The sequence below is a fragment of the Rhipicephalus sanguineus genome, chromosome 8 (assembly GCF_013339695.2).
Source record: "Rhipicephalus sanguineus isolate Rsan-2018 chromosome 8, BIME_Rsan_1.4, whole genome shotgun sequence".
In the NCBI taxonomy this organism is placed as follows: domain Eukaryota; kingdom Metazoa; phylum Arthropoda; class Arachnida; order Ixodida; family Ixodidae; genus Rhipicephalus; species Rhipicephalus sanguineus.
Window position 1 is genome coordinate 33,835,060 of NC_051183.1, and position 20,309 is coordinate 33,855,368.

At 47.9% G+C, this 20,309-nt stretch overlaps 1 protein-coding gene across 1 annotated transcript in view; it reads right to left on the minus strand.

Annotated features, from left to right (window-relative positions):
* Positions 1-20,309, minus strand: part of LOC119401691 (multidrug resistance-associated protein 1) — a 73,088-nt gene that overhangs the window by 20,544 nt on the left and 32,235 nt on the right. The window contains exons 12-21 of the mRNA XM_037668612.2: positions 20,166-20,247; positions 19,618-19,814; positions 16,367-16,543; positions 14,497-14,664; positions 12,340-12,581; positions 7,730-8,033; positions 6,238-6,454; positions 4,570-4,724; positions 1,935-2,090; positions 980-1,179 (exon numbers count right to left, since the gene is read on the minus strand). Of these exons, the coding sequence (XP_037524540.1) occupies positions 980-1,179; positions 1,935-2,090; positions 4,570-4,724; positions 6,238-6,454; positions 7,730-8,033; positions 12,340-12,581; positions 14,497-14,664; positions 16,367-16,543; positions 19,618-19,814; positions 20,166-20,247 (1,898 nt within the window). The remainder of the gene's footprint in view (positions 1-979; positions 1,180-1,934; positions 2,091-4,569; positions 4,725-6,237; positions 6,455-7,729; positions 8,034-12,339; positions 12,582-14,496; positions 14,665-16,366; positions 16,544-19,617; positions 19,815-20,165; positions 20,248-20,309) is intronic.

Here is a 20,309-nt window from a genome sequence, read left to right on the forward strand (position 1 = left end):
AATCTCCGGTTGTGCCAGCACAAAATAAGGTAACTGTGTGTCGGCGGGCCGCACGAACGCGAGCGTAAGCAGAGGAAGATGACACTTGTAACAACACTCGAGCACACGACACCGGCAGCCGTGAGCGCAGAACAAAAATACAAAAACAAAATGGCCGCCTCGGGTTGCGCCAGCCAATGGGAGGCGCGAGAGAAGGGGCTCGCCTCGCGCGCGCGCGCTCTGGCCAATAAGCGTTCTACAACCACCCTTCGGAAAAGCGCCGATAGCGGCCGTTCTGTTGCAGCGACGCCATTTTGAAACGCCGCAAAATGTACACAAAGAAAACAGCTTCAAAACAAGCCAAAGATGGCGGCGATCAGTCAGCTGCCGCGCCCACGGCGCGCGCGGGAAGTTCGAACAAATTTTGCCTGTTGAGATGCATTTTGCGGCTCCCGTGGCGTCATAAAAAATAAGTTTTAACCCATTTCCCGGGCGAAATCGGCGATACTATTTTGAGGGCAGCTGCTTAGGGGTGCAAACATGCCTAAAATGCGTTTTTCTCAAAACTGATTTTCTGTCCATTTTTTACTATTCTAAGACCCGCGTCCCCCCTTAATTAATCCATTTTGCTTGTCCATACCAGAAATATTAGCTGCCTTTGTTCCTTCTAGCTGAGCATTCGCGTTCAGATATTTTTAATTAAAACAGTCAAAAAATAAAGCCAATTGTCAGCCTGAACTTGTCAAAGTGGTAAAATCAATTAGCAGAAAATTAAAACAACAAGAGAAACAAGACAGTGGGAATGCATGTGACCATCTGTCATCTCTGCTTTTCCAGTTATCCTGCCTGAGTCATACCTATGCTTGTATCTGACAACACAAAGGGAACTCTGGGGTCTCCTGAAGTTTGAAGCTTTGAGAATCTACAACACGAGGCAACGCAGTGCTCAGCTGAAACGTTGACGGGAAATACCCCCCCCCCCAAAAAAAAGGGCACTTGCCTGTTGGAGATGGTGGACGGGTAGTAGCACATTTGGTTGTGGTCGACGCGCTGGTTGGACTCCTGTACGAAGCGCTCCTGGGCCCCGTAGGCGCGGATTGTGGTCACGCCCGACAGGGTCTCCGAGAAGTGCGTGTAGATGGGTGACCGTGTCACCGACTCGAGCCGCTTGAGCTGCCGCGACGTGGCCACGTAGAATGCCTGGCAATAGCCGAGGACGATAATGGCATAAGAAGAATTGCGTGTTAATCGAATGAACAGTCATGTATTAAGTTATTCAACATATTCTGTACGTCAGCGTTGCGAGTAAGGTGACTACCCGTCCCGCATTGAGGGCTGCTGTCCCGTGTCCCGCAACAAATACGAAAATCTTCAAAAACGTCCCACACTTCACACTTCACTATTATTGTTCTCCAAGCACTCCAAGCTTATATGACTTCAAGAACGTAAAACAAGGGGTGTCGAGCCCTCCCTAGGCTCTCAATCAGTAACTTGTGGAAACTAAGCCACAGCCGTATTGTGGGCAACCATTTTTTGCATTGCCAAATTGCTATGTTGATATTAATAATTGTGTTTAATGTCGGAGCATATTACAGTGATGTATAAAATAGTTTTGTTTACACAGACATGTAATGCATTCTGTCCTCTGCAGATGGCTTTTGCATCTTCTAACGTTCAGCTTGCCTGCACGACAGACATGCAATGGCGCAAGCTCCTGTCAGTGTTACATATCCTTAATGATGCGAGATGGCTTCAGCGTTTTAATGCTAGCACTACCTAATGGCATGGACTGATGAGAGATGGCCTTAGCATTCTGGTGCTATCACTACCTAACGGCATGGACTGACACACTCGGCGTCTGTGCCACCCCTGTGCCCTGCTCCAGGTTCACTAAGCCTAAAAGCCGGCCCAACACGCAATCCAAGTGCGAGAGAAAAAAAGCAAGCGACTCTCACCTGTATGAGGTAGTAGAGGACAAACACGGGGACCGCGACAGCCAGGAAGATGGGCGTCGTCATGGTGATGATGATCAGCGTGGAGACCACTTGCAGGAAGCACATGAGCCACGACCGCACTGTCATCGGGATTGCCAGGTCCATCGTGTCCACATCCTACGCAATGGACGCGCGGTTGTCACTACGCAGTGTTTTACACGCAGTCTGACCTCCTCAGAGTCAGGTTGCATATAACACTACAATACCTTCATCATATACACTCAAACTTCATTATAACGAAGTTACATCTAACACGAAAATAACTTCGTTATATCCGAAAATTCATTATAAAAATATATGCCCAACACTCTATGTATTGCGAGACTATTTTTCATTTACTTCGTTATAACCAATATTTCATTATATTCGTGTTTTTTATATCGAGGTTTCCGTGTACAATACTTGTTATTAGCATATAACCACTGCACACTGGCACTGTCGAGAAATGTGTGTTTACTTTCAAGTAGGGGTGTGCGAATATTCGAAATTTCGAATATTTTTCTAATAGTGTTTGCTATTCGATTCGATTCGCACTGAAATTTTACTATTCGAACTATTCGAACTTCCCAAAGACAAATGCAATCAACGTCCGGTTGAAAGTGACCCCTGCAGATTTTCAATATGCTTCACCTCATTACACTCTCGGATTGCGGCAAAGCTGCCTTTCAAGCTCCGTTACGGTCGAACTTGGGCAAGAGACAGTCAACGTCTGATTGGAAGTGGTCCCTAGATTTTCAATATGCTTCACCTCCTCACACCTCTGTATTGCGGCAAAGCTGCCTTTCAAGCTCCGTTACGGTCGAACTTGGGCAAGACAGTCAACGTCTGATTGGAAGTGGTCCCTAGATTTTCAATATGCTTCACCTCTCTAATAATAATATCTGGGGTTTAACTTCCCAAAACCACGATATGATTATGAGAGACGCCGTAGTGGAGGGCTCCGGAAATTTCGACCACCTGGGGTTCTTTAACGTGCACCTAAATCTAAGTACACGGGCCTCAGACATTTTATGCTTCACCTCCTCACACCTCCGTATTGCGGCAAAGCTGCCTTTCAAGGTCCGTTACCGTCGAACTTGGCCAAGAGATAATCAACGTCAGTTTGGAAGTGGTCCCTAGATTTTCAATATGCTTCACCTCATCACACCCCCGTATTGCGACAAAGCTGCCTTTCAAGCTCCGCTACGGTCGAAAATGTATTAACTCAAGAAAACGCTGGTTTCAATATGGAGATGAAAGATGTGGATGAGTTGGAGGCTCAATTAATGCTGTTTTGGACCTGAAATTTGGGCAGGAAGTCCGAAAAATCGGATGCCGAAGCTTTTTATCCTCCATAATTTCAGATGTTCTCATATATCAACGTCTACGAGGCAAATTTGGAACTTCGGACTTGAAGGGAGCACACCCTTGTCCGCCACATTAGTTGGCCTTCCACAGCAGTTGACAGAGGAGAGGCTGAGGAAATGGCATCTCTGCCTATCACGTGTAAAGTGATGTCGGCAACACTTTGGTTGCACCAAATCATGTACATAAATACAATTCGGCCTCTACATTGCCTCACTCTTGATAAGAAAGACAACTATGAAATATGACCCCACCAGCACTTCATCAACCTAGCGAAAAGAAACACTTTCATGTTGCGATCTCACAAGAACATACTTAGGGATTCTCTGCAACTTTTTCTGTAATTTCACTTCGAATTATTCGAAAAATGTTTGAGAAATATTCGAAAATTATTCGAAATTATTCGATTCGATTCGCACTCAATCTTTATTATTCGAATTCGCTTCGCACCCAAAATTTTGCTATTCGCACAGCTCTACTTTCAAGATGAATCGATGCCAACTAGCCCAAATAGCGGTTTTGCTACAATACATTTGTGTTTAGTAACGAGGTTTGATGTACTGCACAGTGGCAATCAGCATTAATGACTTTGGATCTTGACTGTTAGGACCATTAATTAATGAGTTAGGACCTTGAATGGCTTCTCATGCTTACAAGCCAGCCATTCATCATGCTCACAAGGAGAACAAATGATGTGAGCGTTGCCTATCGAAAAGCCTGTGGGGAGGAGGTAGCATTGATTTCAATGAGTCCTCCAAATAGCTTTTTTTTTGGGGGGGGGGAGGGGGGGAGGGGTTCATTATGAAGTTCTTGGACCAATTCATTGCAACAGCATCTAGTAAGGCCTGCTTAACTGTTTATAGATGTCAAAACAAATTGCACTGAATCCCAAGTAAGGCAGAGACCTTACATGGCAAGTTTCAGGAAATCATATTGAGCCAACGTAGCTGAAACACAAAAGAAAGACTTTGAAATGATCTCGCGCATTCAGATACTAGTGTTTCAGCGTAAAATTCAGAAATGAAACTATGCCCTTTATTTTCTCTTCTAAATAGAAATCTACGATTGCAAAGTTAGCAAAAATAGTGTTATGAACAATTTATCCTCTTCTAAATAGAAAGCTACGATCGTGAAGTTAGCAAAAATAACAATGTTATGAACAATATATTGGCCTACACCGACACACTGTCTTGCTCTAGTGTTTGAGCGTGCTGGCAGTGAAGCGTGAGTGGCTGAATGACACCCGACCGACCTTGGAGAAGCGGTTGACGATGCGCCCTAGCGGAGTGGTGTCGAAGAAGGACATGGGCGACCGCAGGATGTTGTGCAGGAGGCCATTGTGCAGGAGCATGGCGCCCTTCAGGCTGCCCAGTGACAGCGCCAGGGAGCCAAGAAGGATCGTCACACCTGCACGCGCAAAATGTCCGCAGGGGCAGGGACATCAGGTCGAGTGTGTACAGTCATCAACAATATGAGAGGGAACACCAAAGTTGCCTTTCAAAGGTCATAGCCACCAAACGCAGTTGACAAGTTCAAAAGTTCATAAAACTAAATGCTCACCCGGAAAGGTATCTCTCGAAATTCAATGTGTCACAATCAAGCTGGTGCGTCACAAGTACAGTAGACTCTCAGTAAGCAGAGATCTCTTAAAACGGAACTACTGCTGAAATGGCACAACTGCCTCTAATATGATGTGGCTTTGTACTTGGAGTATGCACCAGTGTTATTTTCACAGTTAACGGAACTCCTGTTAAACGCAACACATTTTCCTGGTCCCTTCAGGTTCCGTTTAACGAGAGTCTACTGTAATTGTCGATTAAACACGAATCTGGTGTTCCTTCTCGTGTTGTATACAACTGTACATTAGTGCATCAGTTCCACTTTTCTTTTTCTGTTTCAATCTTGTGTATACTTGTGTTTCCCCACATGTTTTCTCATTCCTGTATATGTTAAAATATTTTATTGTATTTCCACTCCTTATGCAATGCCTCTAGGCACCTGCAAGGTGTGCTTAAATAAATAAATAAATAAATAAATAAATAAATAAATAAATGAATAAATAAATAAACAAGTCCTAAGGTATATAAAAGACCATCATGCTATTACAGTTTTTTAGAATAGGAACAAAACACTTGAGCCCCAAAGAAATAGTGTCGACACTACTGTGTGCACATTGTTTCTGAGTTTTATGTACATGCAGTGATAGAGTCGGAAGGTGTCGACCACAAGGTGTCTATCACTATAGTCGGTTACAAGCTAGGAATAAATGCAAGCTTCACCCACTTCCTTCACTGGCGCACCCAGAGAGGATTTGCACAGACATTCCATCCAATTGCATTTGCTCATATGTCACATGATGAGCAAAGCACCTTTGGCGAAATTCAGGTAGCCGACTTTCCCATACAGAGACACGTTCGTGTCACTGGTTTTCGGAAAAAAAAACTTGAACTTCCTGGCAAATTTCTTGAAAGATTCCGACCCCACTGCTCGGCTAAACGCAACATCTTAAGTAGGACATCAAACTTTTAATTATTTATATGCATAGCAGTTACATTAGCAGCGAAAAAGTATGTATGGTTAGAACGAAAACCACCTAGCACGACTCTTTTTGCTCAGATAAATGACAGGGGCACCGCAGTTCTGGGAGCAGAGCTTGTACTTATTCATAGGTTGTAACTGACTATAGATGGTGCAAGGTGTCCATCATAAGGTGCCCAGTATGTGCAAGGTGCTTACTGCATTCAAGGTGCCTATCACTAGATGCCTGTGCAAGGTGCCTATCACAGGGTGCCTAGTATGTGCAAGGTGTCTACTGGATTCAAGGTGCCTATCACTAGATGCTTATCACTAGATGCCTATCACTAGATGCCTATCACAAGGTGTTTAGTGACAATCCTCCAGCCCCCCCTGGGTGCCTCACCCTGTGCCAGGCCGAGTGCACCGTAGATGCCGAGGCGTAGGTCCCGCTTGTTGAGGTCCTGCGATCCGTCGGGCATCGGAGGGTCATTGCTCCATGCGGTGAGCCACAGGTTGGAGCCGATGGAGAAGGCTTGTGAGGCCACGTTCATCAACACGATCGGCACCATCCAGGCCAAGCCGATGGCACCGAAGTAGGCAAAGTACACTCGCCACTTCACCTGTGTCGCCCAAACAGTTACATATTAAAACGAAAGCATGGTCAAACGGCCTGGTGTGGCCTTCTCTTGGAATCCAGTCTGTTACTCTTAATGGCCAGCGGTTACCTTGCTTAGGGCACGTAGCATGTAGCGCGTAAGCAAGATAACCGCTGGTCATAAAGAGTAACAGTCTAGATTCCAAGGGAAGGCAAATGCACGAGAGGGAGACAAAGTTATGTGGGCAGATGAGATTAAGAAGTTTGCGGGTATAACGTGGTCACAACAAGCACAGGACCGGGTTGTCTGGCAGAACATGGAGGAGGCCTCTGCCCTGCAGTGGGTGCAGTCAGGCTTATGATGTGGTCAAATGTACAACGCATGTGATTAGAGCTAAACAAGGAAAAAAAATAAACGTGGGCAGCTTACACTAGTGGTGCAAGGCTGGACTAACAGCGGAGCTTGTGGCCAACCTAGATTAATTAGCAAGGTTCTAATTAGCACAATCTTAATTAGCAAGGTCCCCCCCTCTCTCTGCTCATGCCTGTTTCTTTCTCTCGCTGTCGATTTCTTTCTCTCCTTTCTCTTCCATTTATCTGTACTGTGCTTCTCTTGTTTTCTTCAGAAGGCACAGGCATTGAAGAAACACCTACATTTCACATCCATCGTGTCAACCTCAGTGGGTGTGCTGGCCACAGGCCTTATTATCTGTCAAATCACTAGGCGATACAAAAAAATGTACTATAACGATCCTCATTTCTCGAATATACATCATCAGGAGCAAACTGTCCTTATTTATAGTCAATCCTAAGATCAAAAGGGCGAAGAGAACGCGCGCCGGCCAAATTATTGTGTTGCACGCGCTAGGCGCAGCTTAGTTTTCTGGTCATGCGAAACAGCAGAACAGAAGGAGAAGCTTAAACACCTCCGCTGTTAAAAAGACATGACAACAAGAACAAGAGGACAATCTGCTAACAGTTACAGTCATGTACCAATGTCACATTTGACATTGGAAGAGCTAAGTTATTAGAGGCTTAGGTATTGTGCACCCAAAGTTGGGGGAGTTAGGAGAGTTTGCCAGGTGTACAAATGAACCCGAACCAGTGTACAGAAGAACAAGCAGGGTGTGGAGCTTTCGATACATGGTAGTCCTTTGGGTTACATGCACTGACATCTACTGGCTGGATCTTGTACAATCTCAAAGGCCAAGTGTTAAGGCCAAGTGTTGAACCGTAGAAGTAACATGTTATGGCACGGCTATACCATCGTAACAGAATTAATGAGGGAAAAACAGCTCACCCTTCCAGTCTCGGCTGCCTCCGCCTGAACCAGTTTCGTGCCAGCCTCTTCCGGCGTGGCAGATTTCTCTCCTTGCCCAGCACGCAGCGTCGACTGCGAGCGCGACAGCGAGCGGCCCGACATCGATTCAGTGCCGGCGCTCGAGCGGCGAGGGCCGACGGCCGGCGCCGCTGTTTGCTGGACCGAGCCGGGTCCGTTGGAGCCCTGGCTCTGCGTCTCAGACAGTTGCCGGGACAGGCTGCGCAGGAACTCCTTGCGCTCCGCCAGTGACAAGTCCGACGTTGACTTGTGCTCTGACAGCTGCCTGCGGTGTCGTGAGGTGTGTTGATTGTCTTAATGAAGGCTTATGTCACGAAAAAGGACCCGAAAAAATTAGGAGCCCTTCTCCTATTGGGAAAATGGAGGCAAGCGAAGCTTGGCATGTGCATGCATGAACTACTACTTTTCTTTATTTCTATCACATTCTGCAATGCTCCCTCCTAACTAGTACTTAAAGAAAAGGAAAAAAGAAAAAAGTCACAGTTTCACCTCAAGAGTGAAGCAATGAATGCAATAGCAAGAAATTGGAATGTCACAGGAAGAACGGCAAGCAGCTAGAAACTTGCTGCGTGCCGCTCAAGCACAAAGGACGCAGGGAAAGAAAATACACAAGGCAAGTGCGAACTAACAACTGTCACAGCTCGACACTTGCAGCGCGCTGCTCAAACACAAAATTTACACAAAAAGAACGCACAAGTATACATGGGACGAGTGCAAACTGTGACAATTGCTGCTTCAACTAGCCCCTACTTTGCTCTCCTAGCTAGATGCTCACTCCTTTTGCAAACGCGGCTGCTGCAGTGGGCAAAGTGAGCTTCGTGTGGTCTATAGCTTCAACGGAAACTTTGCAGTCAAAGCACAAGACTCCCCCTCAAGATAAGCGCGCGAGCACGGTCGGCCACACCCTGTATGTCAAAGTACAAGTCAGAGGCGCACATCCCAACTCCGGCGAAACACTAGAGAGCTTTAAAATTGGGGGCCCAAGAAATTTGCGAGCCGCCAGGGCATATGCACAGAAAGCAAACCACTCTCGGACTCTTGTGCGCGCGTTGTCCCAAGACCCTGCAGCGCCTTCCTTCGGGCAGCGAACAAAACCGGAGAGCACGCGACCTCAAGAGAAGAAAATAAAGACGGCGCTTGGCAGTGGCACGTGAAGCCACGGCTCGCATTCCCTGCGGGCGTTGATTCTGGTCACTAAAGTAAAACTTCATTTGGGTCTAGTTGGTACATATTCGCAAGGCTAAAACTGTAGCACTAACACACTTCTTTGTCCTTCTTACTTCTTTGTCCCTTCATCCATCTGAATGACTTCATGTCTGCAATAAGGTACGCATTTGGGCTGGTTGGTTCATGATTAAATGTACAAAACAGCGCTAAAAGACGGAACGAAGAAAGGACACAAACCACGGCGCTGACTAACAACCAAATGTGTTTTATTCTTCCAGTCCACATGTATATAATCCACCACGATCTCAAGAAAACAGAAAAGCAAAGAAACAAAGAAAAACATGATGACTAGCCTGTGCAGAGGTTAAAAAATGCTCAATTGGACAGAAAAGTCAACTCCTTCGGAAGGAGGGAGATCGAGGGAAGGCTGACACATGCCTCTCCGCCCCCCGTTATACAGTCGAACACGGATATATCGAACCCACATATACAGAATTTGCGGCCATATCGAACTCGTAAATTATCCCCTTGAAATTCCTTTGTAAAAGTATAGAAGTTCGCACGTTTATATCGAACGGTATTTTTACCCGCCATCGGATATATCGAACGCCGCGCGAGCTGCAAGGCGCGCTTCGGCACTCGCTGCACCCCGCGATCTTCGCGGTACCGCGCCTTTGCCGACACCCGAAACGCTCGAAAAACGTGAGGGCGAGAGACTCGGAGTGCACTCCTGTTGGGCGCGTTCTCCAACTTGCGGAACGGCTTTTCTTGTTCTTCTTTTGTCCTCTCTCTCTCGTTCTTATGCTTACTCCGCGTTACCGTCGGCTCGGAGAGCAGGAACAAAGGAGCCGGCGGCCTCCTCCTTCCACATTTTTTTTTTTAGAACGGGAACGAAGAAGCCGGCGGTCTCCTCCTTTCGCCGTTTCTTTTTTTCTTTTTTGTTTCCGTTTTGTGAGTTTTGATCAGCGAACCACAGCCCACGCCTTTCGTAATTGCTCAGCCAACCACAGCTCGCGCCTTTCGTACATCGCTGCTGCCCTCGCAGGTAGGTAGCCTGATAGCCATCGCCGCCATCGCGAGCGCTTTGTTGGCGGAGTCCACTTCCGTGAGTTTTTGCATATCACCGCATTCCTCTTTCGCGTATGTGCTGTGCGTGCTGTGCAAAGGCGCTGCAGACTGCTTGAATTTTCGACTTCTCGTGTAGCAATGGCCAGCATCAAGAAGCGCAAGAACCTTGACTTTGCGACGAAGTTGAAAGCCATACAGCGTGTTGAGGGCGCGAAAAAAGTTCGACGGTGGCGGACGACATCGGGATACCACGGAGCACTGTGAGTACCTTGTTGAAGAACAAGGCAGATATCAAGGCAAAGGCGGCGGAGCAGCGAACTTCGGGAGCCTGTCGTGTGCTGCCGCCCACGGGAAAGTAGCAAAGGCACTCTATGGCTGGTTCAGAAGTGCCCGCAAGAATATTCCTGTGGATGGCCCAACGCTGATGGCTAAGGCCAAATGGTTTACCGCCGCACTCGGTGAAGATGATTTTGCCGACAACACCGGGTGGCTTCACCGATTTAAGCAACGCTACAACATCGCCGGCAAACGATGAGCGCATAGACGACACATTTCCCGAGTTGGCGTCCCTTTTTCCGGCTGCCGTTCCACCCGAAGTGGCTACGGACGATTTCGTGGAAGCGGACTGCAATGTTCGGGCCGTTGCGAGCATCGCTGACGAGGACGTTGTAGCTGCGGTCGCAGGGACCCGATATGCCCAGACCGACAGCTTAAGTGACGAGGAAGATCGTCCGGACGAGACGGTGGCTACACGCGCGTACTCCGCCGCTGAAATGGCGGCAGCGTTCGGTTTGATTCGCCATTGTTGCGGCGACATGGAGGGAACAAGGCTGTTGCACCTGGACAGCCTCGATAAGATCGAGGCCAGCGTCTTCAACTTCATTTCAAAGACGAAGAAGCAGGCCAAGATAAGCGATTTTTTTCCCGCAAATAAAACGTTCTGCTGCATCATGTGTGTGGAATTGGTTGTCAATTCTTGAATGCGCCGATTGTAGGTGATCGTCCGCCACTGGTAAGGACTCGGGGCCTGTATTTTTTTATATAGAATTTTTCATATATCGAACTAACTCGCGATCCCCTTCGAGTTCGATATATCCATGTTTGACTGTACGATATTTCCTTCCTCTATGCCAGGAATTGGACCTACACCCACGTGCTTAGCCGCACAACACTTCAGCTGCTACGGGCAGCAACGACAATAATGCATCCATAACCAGGCAACAACGAAAAGTAGCAGGGCGAAATGACAAGCGACCCTGATAAAAGATCTGATTGCCATATCAGAAACTGCTTATCGCTGACAAGCCCACCATCAAGCGAGCATCAATTGGTGGAAAACGGTGCGCACAAAGAGGCATGTGATCGGCGCACCTTTTGGGCCACATTTCTTTACGCTCACCGGTGGTCGATTTTTTGGTGTACACTGCCGCCACTGAAATCTGTTTAAGTCATAAAAGATTTGCTTAAAAAGGTCCCCCCAAAAAATCTGTTTCCATGAGGGGGTGTTTTTAAGTGGCTGCAGTAACGCGTGCATTATAAGCAAATCTGCAGTTTTATTAATTGTTGGGGTTTAACGGCCCAAAACCACGATATGATTAAGAGAGACGCCGTAGTGGAGGGCTCCGGAAATTTTGACCACCCGGGGTTCTTTAACGTGCACCTAAACCTAGGTGCGCGGGCCTCGAGCATTTTCGCCTCCATAGAAAACGTGACCGCCGCGGCCGGGATTCGATCCCGCGACATTCGGGTCAGTAGTCGAGCACCGTAACCACTAGACCACCGTGGCGGGTAATCTGCAGTTCTGCAGACATGTCCCCTTCTTTTGCAACTTCATTCTAACGGCAAGAGGGAATGCAGAACTGGCATTGAACACACGTCTGCAAACGTCATTCCTCTTGAATACGAGCTATGCTGAAGCAGTGGGCAAGAGAACACAGCAGGCAAAAGAGAGCCCTGTCCTTCTGCATGCATCCCTCACTTGTTCGGTGTTTCGTTTTCCCAATGTGCTTAACAAAACTTGATATTTGGCAAAATGGTGCATAGCTTTTTGGAATACTAAAGTGCAAAAATAGACATTCACATAGATTGAGAGACACATAGATGGAGAGACACTGTCCTGTGTCTCTAGATCGCTGTGAATGTCTATTTTCGCACTTTAATAATCCCAAAACCCAATTTGCTGATTTAACAGTAAGTTACTAGAATGAACCAATGAGTCCTTCAAGACATTATACTGAACATTTTTCATTTGTACTTCCTAGATATCAAAGTTAGAAGACAACAGCAACAACAACAAAAACGAAGGAACAACAAAAAGGAAAGAAAAGCGAACGCACCTGGTGATCTCCGGGGAGGCGACATGCAGCAAGAGGTCCTCGACGATGTTGGGGTCCTCGTTGAAGAGCTTGTCTTCCTGGCTCTCCTCACGGAGGAAGTGCAGCAGGAGCTCTGCCAGGGCCCCCTTGCGCTCCAGAAGCTCCTGGTAGGTGCCCTGCTCCTCGACGCGGCCGTCCCGCAGCACGATCACCCGGTCCACTTGCGGCAGGTACGAGATGCCGTGCGTCACTAGCAGACGCGTCTGCGCGGGTGACAAAAAGACAAGAGACGAAACTAGAGGACTCCCGTAACTCTCGAAGGGCCCTTGAAGCTGTTTTCTTCAAGTTACCTATGTGATTAAAGGGACACTAAAGGCAAATATTAAGTCGACGTTGATTGCTGATATAGCAGTCCAGAAACCTCGTAGTGCTGCTTTTGTGCCAAGGAAGTGCTTATTTTGAAATAAAATCACGTTTTTAGTGGTCCGCATCGCGTTAGCGCACTTCAAATCTCCCGCCTGAAAATACGACTCTCATACGTCACTGCTGCCGTGCCCAACGTTGCCCGCTTTTACTGCGCGGCCGCCGACACTAGTAGCAGCAGAGCGGAAGTAGCGGGACCCACAGTAGCAACAACGGCGCTGCGGCAAAGACTTGCTCGGATGGGCACATTCAAAACCGTCACCAAGTTGCGGTTGGTCTCGTAATCCTCAGTACGAAAGTGCAGCGAGCACACACGCTGAGGTTTTGACTGTTTAGCACACTGGCGCAATGGCATGACACTAAGCCACTTCGAGCGTAAGGGTTCATTCCGCGGCACCCAGTGAAAAGACACACCGGTTTCCTTGCTGCAGCACTGGCGTTGTGCACCATTCGGGCATCCGGCAATATCACACGCATGCGGCATTTTGTCGAACTTTCTGTCAGAGCGACTTTCAAGAGCGCGCAAAACACGCACGGCAGTACGCGATCCTGAAACTACCACTGAGACGGGCGAGGCACAGTTCGGCGAAAACGGAACCTTTGAACCATGTTTGAACCACGCGCGCCGTTCCCCATGGCAACGCCACGGAGGTTTTGTTTTCCACGAATCAATCGGAAACGAACAAACAGCATTTTATTACGTCTTTTGTTGCTCGGAATGTTCTTTTTTTACTGCTGCTAGTTTGATTACTAGTGATGTATTGCAGGCCGACTTCCCTACGTCATCGGGATCACTTCGAAAATGTCCCACTCGTGGCGCTCATCATGTGATACATTTAGCTTAATTTCTCGGTAAGTAGGGCACTGCTGTTGATAATATTGCCGTTTTAGAAGTTGTCATACATTGGGCTTTCACTCTGACATAAATTGTTATTTGCCTTTAGTGTCCCTTTAAGCTACGACTAGAGCAAATCATTTGTGCCATAATTTAAGCTAAGTGCTTTTTATAACGAGACCTACAGGTGGCTAACGGTTGCCCTCCTCCCAAGCAGCGTTCTTTCTCCTCAACTTCTTTGCCGAGCGGACCTCAAATACAGCTTTCAGAGTGTTTTCATCGATGTTTTCCTACCGTAAAACGCCGAGCAAGCGACTCCCCTACGGTGAAAGATAATCCGACCAGATTTGGAGGGGAGGGGAGGCGATTGCTCGGCCCCGGACCGAAATTCAAGATGGTGGCGAAAGAGCCGCTAAAAATAAAAAATGCACATCCATGTTTCTAATGAAATTCTTTATTTATTTATATTTTTATTCCCCCTCGTCAGTGTCAAACCATTGAAGCAGCGACCGGTTTGATCAATATACAACCGGCCACATGACAACGGAATTTCATAAAAAACATTAGATACGCATTCAGTGTACTCATTCATGATTCTTTTTGCTCAAGCGATTCTCGTCTTGAAAAAAAAGTGGCCACAGTAGAGCAGGGGAAGGGGGGCGGTTGCTCGGTCACTGGCGCTTATTTCAGATCTCCCGAAAAAGGGAGGGGGGCGCTTGCTAGGGTGAGGGCGCTTGCTCGGCATTTTACGGTACCTACTTGGAAACGCCACTTGACCATTCATACGGAACCCCCATTTGCAGCTTTGAACACGCTGTCGGCTTGAGATAAACTCAACAAGTGATTTTCCTGAGCTGATTGATATTCCTGTTGCTAATGCAGTAGAGGGATATGAAACAGTGGCAGCTTCTCTGCCTCACCTTGTCCTTGAGCACACCCTTGGGGCCGATGACCTGGTCGAAGATGTGCTTGCCCACGTGCGAGTCGACGGCGCTCAGAGGGTCATCCAGCAGGTAGATGTCAGCGTCGTTGTACACGGCACGAGCCAGGCTGACGCGCTGCTTCTGACCACCGCTCAGGTTGATGCCCTGCAAAAAGCGCATTGTCATTGTGTATGCATGCTAACATAGGTGCTTGAAGAGCTGCTGTTAAGCCTTTCTGGTCCAATAGTTCCTTAATACAATACTAATAAATGTTGGGGTTTTACGTCCCAAAACCATGATATGACTATGAGGATGCCATAGTGGAGGGCTACAGAAATTTTGACCTCCTGGAGTTCTTTAACATGCACCTAAATCTAAGTACAGTCAACTGCCGATTTTTAGGACTCCCTAGGGACCGCGGAATCGTCCGAAAAATCGGGCAGTCCGAAAAAACAAATTCATGCTTTTTTATTCTGCTCAAGTGGTCAAATCGCCACAACCACGTCCGAAATAGCTTTAATGCCTCCCAGTACAATTATCAGGAATTTTGGTGCGTGCCCAGGCTCTCGCAAATACATTTGGTACCTGCCGCGAACCCCGCTTAACTACGTACGTGCCAACCGTCACTTTTGCATCTCGTGATGAGCGCCGCTGATAACAGCAAAGCGCGGAATAGATTACGGCAATCTCGCATGAAGCGTTTGTAAACGATGACGCGGAACACAAAGACTGTGGCGGCGATGCGCACACACATCGCCGAATCGCCGCCGATACGCAGTATTTGCTGCCGTGTCAAGCCGATCGTTTCTAGTTGTGTGCAGCACATCGCCAACTAAGCTGACGCAGTCACTTTACTGTTGCTGTATCGTACGCACGCATTTATCATGAAAGGATTCGTGATGCGCACTTAGTTCCTGACCGCACACGGGCGCGGCAATGGCGAGCTGGTTTCGTCCGCGAAGGCAACACGTCTATGCGGCGCACTTAGCGGTCTCGCACAAAGAGGCAGCAGGAATGGCGGCGCGGCGCATTTGGGTTCTCGGCTATTAAATGCGTGCAGTACGCATGCACCTGCACTAGGCCACGTGCACTACCGAGCAGTTAACTGAAGATGCTTATCGTAAGGGTTGTCAGCGATTAAGCCGTACTGGCGCGTTTGCCAGCTGCCGCCATCACGCCTCCGTGCATTTCCGTTGCTTATCCGTAACATCGCCGCACGGCGCCGCGATAGCGGCCCCTTTGAATTTCTGGTCTGCTTCACCCCATAACGCTTTGACATTGCGGCAAAGCTGACTTTCGGACTGTGCTACTGTCGCAAACAGATCGACTGGCGAAAGCGCTGGTTCGAACCTATGAGATGATAGACGCGGCATAGGTGGGAGCTTCAAATAATGCCTTTCGAACCTGCAATTTGGGCAGAAAGTCCGAAAAATCAGACGCGGAATAGCTTCAGCGTCCGAAATTTTGGACGTTCTAATACACTGACGTCTATGGGGCTGGTGACGGTGCCGCGAAAGCGCCCGAATTTTCAAGCATGTCCGGGAATTCGGGCGTCCGAAAAATCGGCAGTTGACTGTACACGGGCCTCTTGCATTTCGTATCCATCGAAATATGGCTGCCAGGTCCAATAGTTCCTCTAAAAACGAACGCTCTGCAGGAATTATTTAGTACCAAGAAAAAAAAGTAAACTTTCTCAGGTACGCATGTCAGCAATGCTAATTGCATAATTTGCTGATTTTGTGCGGCGGACAAGTACGGCTGTCCCTGATATTTTGCATATGCCCATACGACACACCATGCTAGAGCTAGTACTCCTGTAACATAACACACTGAAGCGTAGCTGACACATTACAACGGTTGAGCGCACCTTCTCGCCGATCTCGGTGAGGTCACCGCCGGGCAGGATGTTGAGGTCCGACTGCAGGGCGCACTGTTCGAGGGTGCGGTTGTAACGCTCGCGCTCCATCTTTCGCTGGAAGATGATGTTGTCGCGCACAGTGGCATTCTGGATCCAGGCCTGCTGTGCCACATAGGCCACCGAGCCCTGGATAAAAACGTCGAGTGAAAAAAAAAAAAAAAAAAAGAACATACTGTCGCATAGTGACTGCGAAGTACAGTATAGACCGCTTATAACGTAAGTCGCCGGAGTCGCGAATATCCGCACTATAAGCGGTACCGCACTATAACCAAAACAACCTTTTTCAAAGTCTGCACTTGCGCAAAACGTGTAGAGCATGTAGCCTCGCGTGTCCGATAATCGACATATGCGATTTGGGGCGCTTACAACCACTTAAATCTCCAAATGTTCAAAAATTAACCGCCAAAGACCCGCATTGCCAACGAAATGAACACGGGGAAAAAAAGCAAACAAAACAAAGTGCCATCGCGGAAATTCGCCGACTACCTCGAGGTATGCGCATTACACCGAAACCATGTCGAATCGCGACCGAAATTTCACGTGCTGAGCGGTACCGATCGTTCGATTTCACGGGCGCGCACGCAATGTCCAAGACATTGCAATCGAATCCGGAACCACCATTCGAGAGCTGCATGTGCCAACCATGCCCTCGTTTTCATTAACGATATGATCCCCTTCCCTTCAAGTGCAGCCATCGCAAAAAGTTTCGTTGATTCCGCACCAAACCGCAACTTTTATCGCCCGCGACCGCTACCGAAAAGCAACCAACGCTGATTAGGCCTAGCCTGCGGTTCAGCATGTAGTCGCGGGAAGTTTGTCCGAGACAAGAAGATCGGAGGTCGAAAAGATCGCACTCAAGCACTAACCCAAGAACAGCGCGCGTGATACGAAGTTAGTGTTCGCGGCCGGGAGATCAACGGCGACAAAAGACCGCCAAGGTTTAAGTCCGCGCACTGGCAGAAAAGGCGAAAGCCCGCGTCATGAAGCCGCAAAACTTTTCAATTTGCGGACGAGGTAGCAAACGCGATATCTGTAGCAAGTGTGATAACGACGATGCTTTTCCCGACAGGAAACTTGCTTTAAAGCGCGCTTGATGAGGACGCGATCGTACGTTGCACGCGGAACGCACTGCCGGCAAGCGGCCGCGGAGCCTTGCCGCCGCCGGTGCAAAGGCTACTCCGTCGCCTAAGCAACCACCATCCGAGCAACCGAGCCCGCACAGCGCTGCCGCAGTCTTTTTCCTCCCTCCGCCCCTCGTTCGTTCACTGTGCGTGCCCTCGCCCTTTGTAACGACCTCGTCGCTCCCTCCCCAGCGGCGTACCTCCTTTGAGAACCGCACTCGCTACCGCGTTTGTCGGAAATATTTTCCCGCAACCGCATTATAAACGGTTTTTCATCTTGGGGGACTGCACAATAAGCGGTATGCGTATACATGCGGTTCTATGGGAGGGTAAACGGGAGTCGAAAAAGACCGCATTATAACCGGTCCTGCACTATATGCGGTTACGTTGTAAGTGGTCTGTACTGTATCAGACACTGCCGAAACTGCAGTTAAAGAATCTAACTATATTTAGTGGAAGAATGCGTGCCCAGAGACATAAATGCAGCTAAGTTACGTGCTTGGGCAAGTTGGTGCGACATACTTGAAATCAAAGCAGTGTCAAAGACAGAGGACCAGTAAAATGACCAAATTTTGTATCTTGTTTTTTTTCCTGTTGCGATAAGTAGCTTACAGAGACAGAGAAGAGACCGACACCCATGTTGCCCTGGCTGAACACTTCTTTTTTCTTTTTAGTGCGTGCTCACGAGCAGCCCCGCCTTACGCCCGCTTCTTCGCACGTCTTGTGTGCGGCATGGCGTTTCCCGCCAACATTTTGCCGTGGTAAACTCAACATAGCTAATGACTGGAGATATCGTTTTACCTAGTGCACCGGTTAATTGTCTGGTGTCAATTTTATAGTGCCGAATCACAGTTTCGGTTTCAGAGATTAGCAGGTGGCTGGAATGGCTCGACTGGCAGACTTTGGGGTGGAGGTAATGACGCTTCTCCAATTGCTTAGCCAAAATATTAATGCCACCGCACGGGCTTGTTGTCTTCAATCTCATAGGCCATTACTGTTGAGGAACTCGTAAAAGCACATACAGTAAAAGCTCGTTAATTTGGATTTCATGGGCCCAGAAAAAATGTCCAAATTAACTGAGTTCCAAAATTGAAAGTATCAAGAAAACAACAAACAAATGTCTATTACATCAATACACTTTCATTTTATTGATGAATACGTAAATGATGCACTTATTTTGCATAAGAGCAGCGTAAAAGCTGCAATTTTCATTGCCCTGCGACTGCTTTCACAATGCGACTGTGGCGGAAGACCTCCATGTCTTTATTAGCCCGGAACATGCTCTGCACCCCTCTCTAATTACAGTAGACTCTCAGTAAACGGAACCTGAAGGGACCAGGAAAATGTCTTCCATTTAACAGGAGTTCCGTTTACTGAGAGATGAACAGGGGTGCAGAATCCAAGTATGAAACCAATTGTGTTAGATGCAGTTGTTCCGTTTAAGCAGCAGTTCCGTTTAAGAGATTTCCGTTTACTGAGAGTCTACTGCACTACCGCCAGCATCATATGTGATGATACTTTCTTTCGGTGGTAAACGAAAGAAATTCGACGCTGCCGCTGAAGCCTCGGTCGCCAATGACGCGATTGCGGATGGCGACCACGCCTTTTCGAACACCCGTGGCCAATGAGGTGGTAAACATGCAGTGGTAAACCCAAATAGGCATGAAGCGTTCTGGCATTCCTGTCATTACCATGCAGTTTCAATGGCAGTGCTAACTGAGCTGTCTCATTTCGGTTGTCCATGAACGTCGTTTTCACAATTTTGCTCCACACATTTGCAGCGCTTTGCACTCGACATGCTCCCGGGTTTGTCCAAATTAACCAAATTGCGGCCAATTATGACCAAATTAACGGGAGTTTGATTCCGTTAAACAATGTATATACTGGCTGGGATCGGAGAACACATCTGAATTATCCCGTTTGCCGAATGAACGAGGGTCAAATTAACGAGCTTTTACTGTACATGCACTTGCGACCTGGATTCAGTGGAGCACAATTTGAGAACCATTGGTCTACTGTACCAAAACATCCGAGCCCTGCAGGAGAAAAACTCTACGATGGCAGAGCACACACACACACCTGGACGTTGACGGAGCCGTCGATGCGTTCCATGTCGCCAAGCAGAGCCGAGAGGAAGGACGACTTGCCCGCCCCCACCTGCCCCACAATGGCCACCAGTGAACCCTTGGGAATCTGGACTTCCAGGTCCCGCAACACAGGCTCCTCGTCCTTTGTCCAGGCAAACGAGCCGTTGCGCACCCAAATTGGAACGGACGCTGAGGTGAGGACCGACAAGTGAGCGTTAGCCGCACATTAGGATGCAAGACTGCACTAACCGATCATATCTTAAGCCTCCAACAACTGAGTATTGTTTGAACATGTATTCTAATTAATTTGTTGTATTATTGTGTTCTGTTTTTTACTACATTTTTTGTTATATTACCCACCCCCTCTGTAACGCCTTTATGTGCCCTGAGGGTAATGTAAATAAATAAATAAATAAATAAATAAACCACTTAACTACATTCAATTACAACAGAAGTAAAAATGTAGGCCTAATAAAACCTGAGAAAAAAAAAGCGAAATAAGACCTAGGTGATGAGGCATGAACAGCTAGAGGAGCTTACCATCGTCCTTCTCATGAGAGACGTACTCCTCAAGCTCCTCGTGTCCCAGGTACTTGTTCATCCGTTTCACCGACACACTCGCCTGCAAGACAAATCGACAAGGGTTCATAAGTGCAAAGGAAAGCACACGTATGGCCAGCTAAG